Genomic DNA, 10,787 nt, shown 5'->3' with positions numbered 1-10,787 from the left:
ATCACATATCAGTTCTTACTAACTTTGAATGAGTGGAAATGACGGGCTGATGTGCCGCTGATGGATACGCCACACGAGAAATCGACCCTGCAAATTTAAACTTTTTAAACTTGTAGTTTTTTATTATTATTATTATTTTTTTCATTGTTTTTCATCCATATCAAACTTTCATTTATGTTCAAATAAAAGTAACCTAAAAGTAACTTGGCTATTTGCTGAGTGGATAACCGAAGTATTATGCTTACTCAACCACCGTAAATCCATTGTAATCCGTTATGTGTTGGATAAAAAGGAAGTGTTAGATTTTTTGAATATATATATATATATATATATATATATATATATATATATATATATATATATTTATATTTATAATTTACTATTTTTTCCGAAGATCGGTGTTTTTACTAATTAAAGAGTTCTATATTTCAAAGCCATTATCCCCGATCCAAATTGATGTTAGACATATATATATATATATATATATATATATATATATATATATATATATATATATATGTATATATATATATATATGTGTGTGTGTGTGTGTGTGTATACATATTTAAAAAAAAAAAGAAAGAATGAATAATCAACACGTTAAATTGTACGAGAACTTTTCTTACAAGCACGTCAATTTATATAAAGAGCTCCAAAGCACGCATATAATACAGAAGTTTTTTTTATTTTATTTTATATTTTATTATTTAATTATTTATTAATTTTATTTGTTTTTCTTTTTTTTGGTTTTTTTATTTTTTTTACGAAGTAGGGGTATTAATCATTAATGGATGACGTTGATAGCCAGTCGTAGGAATACGAGCAATTCAAAAATAAATTGCCAGGACCCTCGTAGTCTTGCTTGGGATGACGGCGACGATGACGACGAGGAAGATTCGATGTCTGAAAATAGATTAAATCGTGTTGTACTTTGGATGTAATAGGATTTATTATGAGTGCTTTATTAATTATGAAGGTGCAGAATTTAAATTAACTTAGTATATTGTTTGAATTAAATAATAGCGCAAAAATAAATTAGACTTTATAATGCATTTTTGGTGATTGAAATAAAACATTTCGTTAAGAGAAAAGTTAAGGAAATAAGAAAAATTTCGCCTCCCCGATGTATTTTTAAGATAAAATTAATTTTATTAGTTAAATTTAGTATCATTGTGAAAGTCTTGATGTTAATTTGTCGCTTTTATGGATTTATATCATTTTCAGCAATAGTTAATTTATTTTGATAATTTTTCAGAGTTATTATATTTGAATTCGAATTTCGTCGGAGATAAAATTTGTTTATTTATTTATTCTGTTATTATATATTTAGTTGTGAATGTAATTATATATCAAATAATAATCCATATAATTAAGAGAATAAAGAAAATATTGTGACAGGCATGTGTTTATTTCAAAAGGAATTTTTTTAGCGAAATTTATTATTATCAAAAAAATCTTGACCTGAATTTGTGTTTTTCTACAGTTTTTTTTTTACTTTTTTGTGATAGTCAATTTTTCCTGTTATATTTCTGGAGGTGTTTTTAATAGTTTGTGGGTTCTCTAAGTTTATTTCGTGATATTTTTTCATTAAATAAATGGTAATTAATCCTGTCATAGCAACATTATAAATTCAATTTGTTTAAAAAGTACCCGAACCATGAATATTTTGATTATAAATATCGAAAAATTATTAAAGTAAAGTTCTTTTTTGTCATCAGATTGTGACTGCAAAAAGTTAGAATTCGTTAAAGTCAATTTTAAATAAAAGAATTGTTAAATATTAATCAGATTTTTTTTTAATTTTAATTTCTTTAAAATAAGAAAACATTTTTGGTATTGTAATTTTTATAAATATTTTATGTATTTCTATTATGAAATTTCTTGTGAAGACAGGTACAGGTAATCCTTTTGTATTGTATTGGAGGTTATTTCAAAGTAACATCTTATCCTATAAAATAACAAGATACTGAAAATAACTGACATTCGACAATTCTGTATGTTTATAAGTTTACTGATATAATTCTCGAAGAGGAATATTGAAATAATTCTATTACAGGCGACTTAAATATTTCTGTAGGGAAGGGGGGGGGGGTAAAATGGGGTACTTAAGAAACCGTTATGATTTTAAGGACTTAAATATGCTGATTTTTCTCGTTTTCAGTCGTAATTGAAGGAAAATAATCAAATTTCAAGTTGCCGTAGAAAAAATTTTTTTTTTTTTTGCGGGCAAAATGGGGTATCCCTTGAAAAAGTGAAAAAAAATATCATTATCCGAAAATGAAATGTCGTTAAAAAAATAACATTGTCTTATCGATAAGTCTACGAAAGAACCCAGAGAGATGAACAAATCACCCAAAAAAGAAACATTGTTATAGTTGACGCAATATACTCCTAACAAAAATTGAGGTAGCAAAAAAAAATTTTTAATTTTGTAGTAATTTTTGACGGGTTTCGCTTGAGTAAAAATAATATCAAAATAAAAAAAAGAGTTCCCTTGAGAAGATTCTAATTTTTGGATCTCCCGGTGAAAAATTTTTTAGACATAGTTCTCACGCAATTCCAAGCAATAGCACGAAAAAAAACATTCGTAATTTTTTTGCACTCTCTTTCTTGGTTTAAGGATTCAGGAAAATTTTTTCAAGTTGAATAATCTTGTAGGCCTGAAGATCTTACTTTTTAAATTAAATATCTTACAAGCCCACCAAATGATTTTGAAGAAATTGGCGGCCTCTGACACAGTTTTCTGAGCATTGATAGTTAAATTATGACATCAAAAATTATCCGAGAATAAATTTCGGAGTTAATTTGAAAAAGACATTCTTTTAGAATGGTTAGTTTACACAGAAAAAAAGGTTCACTTGAGCCAAGAAAATATTTTTCTTCCTAATTATTTCCTTGAGCGAAAAAAAAATTTTCTTTTTGACACAAGAAATTTCACTTATTCCAACAAAATTAACTCTCTTGTTTTAAGAAATATGTATCTTGATCCAAGAAAATTTATTTAAGTCAAGAAAATCTTCTAGTTTTGAGAAAATTCAGCCTCTTGCTCCAAAAAATTAAATATAAAGATAGAAGTAAATTTTCATTAATATTTTTATTGATTAACATATCAAATGGGAAGATCAAATAATGTTGAATCATTTTTTTTCATTCAATATGTATAATTGCACGCTAAAATAATATAAAATGGGTATCAAATATTCGAGAAAAATTTTCTCAAGGTGAGAAAATTTTTTTCTCAGCTGAAGTAGGTAGCACTGCTTCCCTAAAGTATCTAAAAATCTTGATCAAATGTAAAAATTTATTGCATCAAGTATTTATGATAATTTGAATTAAGAAAAAATTACTTCCACCAAGAATAGAATTTCAAGAAAAATTTTTATTTCGGGCAACACAACTTCAGTCTTCCTTCAGGGACCTGAAAATTTTCTTGAGCCAAGAATTTTGTTCTCCAGTCATGAAATTTTTCTTTCTGTGTAAGATTTTTCTTCGACACATTAGAGGTTTACACTCACATACACACACGCCGACAGATATCCTCGTAGGAATATTAAGAACTAGTTCCTAGGACCTTAAAGATGTGAAGATCAGATTAGAACTTGATTTTTGAAAACTGGCATGGAACCAATGACTGCCCGATTTTTTTTTTTTTTTTTAATCATTAATTTGTAAAGCGAAAACTTAAAAATTTAGAAAAAGTAATCGTAGATGTGAAAAAAAATTTAATACGATGCACAATGACGATAAAAATTACTGTAAGAAGTTAGAAAAAAAAAATTTTTTTTGTTTTTTTAATTAAAATTTTTTTTTTCTTTTAAATTGTAGGAAATGACGTTAAAATATATTTTAGGAAGCTGAAAGAGCTTTTTGGAAAAAAAAAAATTTTCTTACAAAATTTTGGAGGTACCCCATTTTGCCCCCCCCCCCCCTCCTCCCCTATATCTTCGAATAATCTATACTAATAAATGGAGAGCCCCTTTTTTTGTCCGGTTATACTGCGAAAACTACTGAACCGATCGGAATAATACTTATACCATAAGATGCAGCGTATTTCAGAGAAGGTTTTAGTATATGATATGTTGGTGATTACTTATCCGGAATCTATATTTTTTTGACTTAGAAATAATGAATTTTTATTGTAACTAAATTTATTCTGTTCGATTGTCATTTGTTTAAAATAAATTTTTTAATTCTGTTGGTTATGTTTATATACTAGGCAGATTTCTTCACTTATGAGACCTGCAATTTCTTTAACTAAAACTTTCAATGCTCATTAAAAATTTTTTTTTTCATATCAATATTATTCATTTTCGTAAGAAAGTCACGGGAATGTTATAATGATTGCACATGAAAGTTACAATGAATATTAGCTATAATAATTACATGGATAAAAGGTGCATGCCAATTCGATAGAATTGGAAATCTGTGCAAGTCAAAACAATACGCTAATTAAATTTCAAGTCTAGAGCTAAAAATCCAATTCTATAAAGCGCCCAGCGAAGCGGGCGAGTAACAGCTAGTTTCTTAATATAAAATAGTATTTTATATTTATATACTTTTAATAATTATCAGAAAGCTATTTCCAGTATTATGAAGCAACGAAAATATTTTTCCGATAGATGTACTTGCTATTAATAAAAGAGATTAATAATGCGATTATTGTCGATGGAAATATTTCAAGTTTTTTTTTTCTTTTAGACAATGAAAGGAAAATTTCAATCGTATAATGCTCGAAAAAAGTGACCGTGCATTTCAAAAATATCTTAACAAAAATTTGATGTTACTTTTTTATCGCTGATTTGTCGGTATAAATTTTGTGATAACACTAAACGAATATTTTGAATATTTTTTCGAGTAGAAAACAAATGAATGTTTGAGAGAAAACAAATAAATATTTCACAAAGCAAATGAAACTGTATCCGAAACAAATGGCTTATTTTGATTGAAAACAAATGTTTACTTGATAAAAAAATAATGGTATTGACTTGAGACAAAAAAAAAAGATATTAAAAAAAAAAATTTATTTTCAAAAATTCAACAGTGTTGACAACATTTTTAAATAATTCTGCCCATATTTTCATTAGAAATATATAAAGGTGAACTCAAAAAAATGATTCCGCGTTCAGCTGTTAAATTTTATCATAAAAACATTAATGAAGAAATATCGATAAAATAAAAAAATTCGTAGCTTTTTGCTACCGTTAGCAATCGATAAATGAACCCTAACCTCAATAAATTTATACATATATCTGCAAATCGGACTCTGATAAAGAGGATTAAATATCAACCGTTCAATCATGTATTTCATGTTTTTTTTAATCAGATGAAATATTATTAAATTTCTATCCGAAAATTGCTGAATTTTTCAATAATAAACAGTTTAAAAAATAAATTGTATTTTCGAGTCAGGATTTCTTAAATAATAGACAACACTATCGAATTCAATATTAACAATTTGACGGAGAAATTCGCGTGATCGGTCACGACATCATTGATTTCTGACACATAGTGTTTCAAATATTTTATTAACTTTCCACTGTGTCATTTTTTTGTAAAACTACGGAAGCATCTGTACAACAAAACAATATATTTTTCGAGTCCCGAAGTTCCAATGTCTTAGCCCACTGAAATATTGGAGAATAAAGTAGGGCAACTAGCTTCTAAAATTGCCTACTGAGCCGAAGGCGATACCCTGCTCCCTGTCATATATCCACAGAAAATTTTAAATTTTTTCATTGTCATCAGGAAGTTGTTTTAGCCATTTAATTTCATTTGTGTTCTCATAAGTCATAAGAGAAACATGGCATCTCTTCCCCATAATTAGGTAAGAAATTAAACTTTCAGTGCAAATAAGGTGAGAAGACAATTTCAGAACAATGCGAATGCTAGCAAGCAGAAACTGAATAGTTGCTTTTATTCCTTAGGGAAGAAACTGACTGGTTTCAGCCCACTGCATTAGTTTCTGAGTTAATTTCAGTTCCGGTGGAATCACGTTTCTTTATTGCAAACCTCAAAATATCCAAGTTGACAGCTAAAAAATTCGCTATCGATCTCGCATTGTCGTCATTCAACTGGACAGATATATTAAACCTCCAAGTTTCAATGCAATTCAAGTAGTTTTTTTTCTTGAAAACTATTATTGAACAATCGTTAATTTTATTTTTTTTTTCATAAATATCAAAGATAAAATAATTCAGAACAAAAATTTTTCTTATAAGCTGTAAGAAAAAAAATTAACTAAGTTGATTTTTCGATTTTTATAGCCGAAGAAAAACTTAAGAATCGAAGCGGACAGTTTTTTAAATTTGAAAATCTTTAAGCAATTATTTGCACGAGGTTAGTCATAGCTGAAAGTTTCGAACTGGCCTGCGGGGTTGACTGTTTTTCAGATACTTTTTAAAGTGATAATGACAATAAAAAAAATGTAGGAACTTCTGAGTGAAGAGAGTATTTATTTTCTATCATCAATATTTTCCGCGCAGATATTTTAAGAATATTTCCAATTAAAAAAGCAATATTAAATTACAATTATAAAACAAGTGATTCCATAAAAACCAATAGAATTTAATTGCCCTCATTCTTCATTTCTTATTAAATAGATTGCAATTTAAATAGAATCATTGTGTAATTGTGTAATTGCAAATGGTATTTCTGAAGGATAAAATAATAATAGTGGAATAGAATAAATAATAAAAATATAAATGGATAATTTGATAAGAAAACATGCAGACAGGGTGTGGTCACGTGGATAGTTCCATTGGATAAAATATAATAGGGTCATTTACCTTTAACGTCAAGATGTCCATCGGGTTTTCGTTGGCCAGTCTGAAAGTTCGGGGGAGGTTGAAGATAATTGATGCCCACTATAGTTGCCGCTGGCTCCAATTGTATAACTCTCGGTCTCTCTTCTTCCGCGCTCACCTCAGTACTTTGCCAATATATATCGTATATTGAGGCGCTGCACCGGATCTTGAGCTTCCCCGACATAAAGTGGTCCGGCGTTACGAGAAATTGCAAGCTAGTTTGTGCGATCTGCCACTCTGAATCATTTGTATCAAGTGGACTGTACGTGCGCACGTGAGATTGTAATGGCTGAAAATTATATTTACTTTATATTACCCACTTTTATAACAATATATATTTACTTATTTATTTACTTTTAATTATATTTATTTTTTTTTCATTGTTCAACATTTTTCTACATTCTTTCCATATTGAAAAAAAAAAAATAATAATTGATGAAGAAAAATTTTCTCTTTAAAATTTTATTTTTGCATCAAGAAAATAAAACTCGAGGATTAATAAAAAAAATTCCTTAATCGGAGAATTTTTACTACTTTCAAGAATACCAACTTTCAAATTTCTCTCACTTTGTACACTGATAAAAGAATAAATTTGATGAAAGAAAAAAATAAAATTTGAAAAATCCAAAAGTGTACGACGGATAATGCTCATTTAATTATAAAATAAAATTTTTCGATCGTAAAGCACTCTCTGATGCTTCGCATCATGAGTCGTGCAATTCTTGAACTAAGAATATCATTTTGAAGAGCTTAATTATATTAATTAAGTTCAAAAAATTTTTGAATCAAGAAATTGTTCTTAGATTAAGGAAATTCTACTTGATTCAAAAATTTTTTGATTGATTCAAGATAATCAAACTCTTCAAAATTATGTTCTTGGTTGAAAAATTTTTTTCTTGATTCAAGTTCATTTTATTATATATCATCAAAAATTAATCTCAAAGACGTTTAAAAATGAGTTCAAATACAAAATTAATGTTTTTTTTTTTCTATTTTGAACAAAGAAACTATTTCATAAAAAAAGAATATAAAATTTTCGGAAGAAACGAAAATTTTTGCTCATTTTGAAAATGATCGTTTTCCAAAGTAGAATTCGATTTATATATCTGACCTGTTCGTCAGTCGGTATGTATACGTCTCGACTTGCACGTATAATGATGATTATTTTCAAGAAGTGGAAGCAGATTTATTATCTGGATTGTAAAAATTACATTCTCGATCGTAAAAGTCACTAACTACACTACATTTTTCACCGCTCGCTTAAAAATATTCACTAAGTTGAGTCGTAAAAATTATCAAATATGTGTTAATTTATACTTGGATGACTATAAATTTTAATGAGGTGCAGTATTTGTTGTTATTAAAATTCTTAAATAACGTTCGTTCACGGAAAATAAACTGTAGTGGGAGCAACAGCGGTTGTAGTTCCATTTATATCGAGAAAAAGAATGTCTTGCGCCAAAAAAATTTTGACCAAAATTATTGTAAAACATTAAAAAATTTTCTTGGCTGAAGAAAATTTGACTTCGTTTAAAAAATTTTTAGTCTTCCTTAATAATTTTTTGAGCCAAGAAAATTTACCTTCGAGTCAAAAATTTTTTGTTTCTGTTTACAAAATGGAATATAGCAGGGAGACTTAAATTGAAATTTCCAAAGTGTAGTAAATGGAATTACAGCCGCTGTTACACCTACACTGTAAAAAATCCGGAGTGAATCGGGAGTGAATTTCACTCCCATCACTCGGAGTTCCGGAGTGAAGTAATTAATCATCCCGCGTAGGGAGTGAATCCGGAGTTTTTATTTGCGGAGTGATTTCAGAGTGATTTCGAATTTCACTCCGAAAAACATCCGCGTTCGGAGTTTTTAAAATAAATAAAATACGGATGAATTTTCGTTCTACAAAAAAAATCTCAAAATTAATCTTTATAGATATATTTCTTCTGTGCGTGTGGTTGTCACTGAACTCCTCCTAAACTAAAGTCCACTTGAAACAAAAAAAAAATTTTTCCTGTGTTATTTAAATGGGAAATCGAATTTTTTGATGAGCTAAGCCGCTATTGGACTTAAAACCTTTAGCTCAGCGGCATAATTTTTTATTTTCTTTATACTACCAGATTTTCTGGTATAGCAGTAAAAAAACAATATCGCCTAAAAATGACACACCCTAATATATATATATATACAGAGTGTCCCAGAAGTAACGGACGCCATTGTAGCATCTGATAAACAAAATAATTCTGAGACGAAAAGTCCTTAGCCATTTTTTAATCAGACGCATAGATAATTAATTATTAATTAAAATAACGTCCTTTTATGCGTTAGAGAGAGAGCACTAGTGTCAAGTCAAGTGCGTTCCAACGAAGACGCTTGTACATGTGAATGTGTAAGTAAATATGTGTGACTACGTTAGCTATAGCAACTAGTTAGTCATACAGTTAGTTATTAATAATTAACTATCTATGCGGTTAATTGAAAAATGGCTAAGGACTTTTTGTCTCAGAATTATTTTTTTCATCAGATGCTACAATGGCGTCCGTGACTTTTGGGACACCCTGTATATATATATATATATAGATATGCAGTCTTTTGGCTTTTATTAATTTTATTAATTGCAAATAAACGATTCTGAGTTACCTAGCCATTCGCATTCGGTGACCTACAATTCTTTCAAAGAATTAACGAAAAAAATTCGGCTCAATCAATGAATTTTTTCGTAAGTTACGGTGTTTTCAGAGTTTCTTACATGACGGACAGGAAAATTTTTTAAACTTTTTTAATGTTTTTTTCCGTTTCTATTACTCTTAATAAATTTTTGAAACGTATAGAGTTAATCTCCATTAAATTATCTTGACAAAATATCTTGATTCCGAGAGCTAACAAGGCTATAATAATAAAAATAGTTGCCGAAATGAGGCAAAAAAAGTTTTTCGATCGTAAAACACTCTCTGATGCTTCGCATCATGAGTCCTGCAAAATTCATATGAGTACCTAAATAAAAGTTCTCAATGATGTAATATCAAAATGAGCTTATATCATTAGTTGACAAGATACATTTTTCATTATTTAATTATTGATATTTTCAAAGATATAAACTCTTTAAATACCCACGTAAATCTTTCAAATTTTTCATATATATGATATTTGTGAAATATATAAAATAATATAATTAATATCATGATAGTAATCATTTCTATCGTGATGGTACTGATTGTAATAGTTGTTATTGCAAGATTTTTACCAATAACATGAAAGTGAATAATATTTCAATTATCATCGGGAATTGTAATCATGAAATATGAACGATGGTAATCGTTACCATAAACTCCTCAGCGTGTATATTATTAAAATGTTCAACAAACTATTTTATATACAAATAATATTAATATAATTAATTCAGAATAAAAATTAAGTAATTAGAAACATTCAATGATCAATTGTAGCTCATTAAATAAAAATATATCGAATAACAAGCAATGGTGTAAAAAAAGTAGATTGCACCGTGTTAAAATTACACGGATGAAAAATTTATACCGAGAGAATTTTACACCGTTATTTCATACTGCACGGCCGTGTAAAGTGCTCCGTATCTATATTTACACCGAAATTTTCTACAATGAATGATGTAAGGTAAAAGCCCCAATAGATGATCACGTACCAGTATTTGATCACTTCATGTATTTGTATATCTACATTCACAAATATAGGTATACAAATACATGGAGTGATCATATACTGGTACATGATCATCTATTGGGGCTTTTACCTTAAATGAATATTGTAATTTTTTTTTTTTTTTTTTTTTTTTTTTTTTTTTTAATAACTTCAATGGACGAATTGTTTTTTAGTTTTTTCTTTTCATTATTTTTAAAGACAAAGAAGAAAACTTGAAAATTAATATAACGCATAATAGTTATACGAGGTACAGCAACCTCTAAGAGAAAATTACCGCTTTAGATAACATTCTTATTAGATACTTCTAAGTAG

At 28.1% G+C, this 10,787-nt stretch overlaps 1 protein-coding gene across 2 annotated transcripts in view; it reads right to left on the bottom strand.

Moving 5' to 3' along the window:
- Positions 1 to 608: 608 nt before the first annotated feature.
- LOC123264121 (cell adhesion molecule 3-like) overlaps positions 609 to 10,787 on the bottom strand; it is a 41,364-nt gene continuing 31,185 nt past the window's right edge. For both annotated transcript variants that reach the window (XM_044727231.1, XM_044727232.1), the window contains exons 5-6: positions 6,786 to 7,092; positions 609 to 903 (exon numbers count right to left, since the gene is read on the bottom strand). In XM_044727231.1, the coding sequence (XP_044583166.1) occupies positions 785 to 903; positions 6,786 to 7,092 (426 nt within the window). In that variant the 3' untranslated portion in view covers positions 609 to 784. The remainder of the gene's footprint in view (positions 904 to 6,785; positions 7,093 to 10,787) is intronic.

This window comes from Cotesia glomerata, linkage group LG4 (genome assembly GCF_020080835.1).
Source record: "Cotesia glomerata isolate CgM1 linkage group LG4, MPM_Cglom_v2.3, whole genome shotgun sequence".
NCBI lineage: Eukaryota > Metazoa > Arthropoda > Insecta > Hymenoptera > Braconidae > Cotesia > Cotesia glomerata.
The sequence above is the reverse complement of the archived record's forward strand: the minus strand, read 5'-3'. Positions and strand labels throughout refer to the sequence as shown.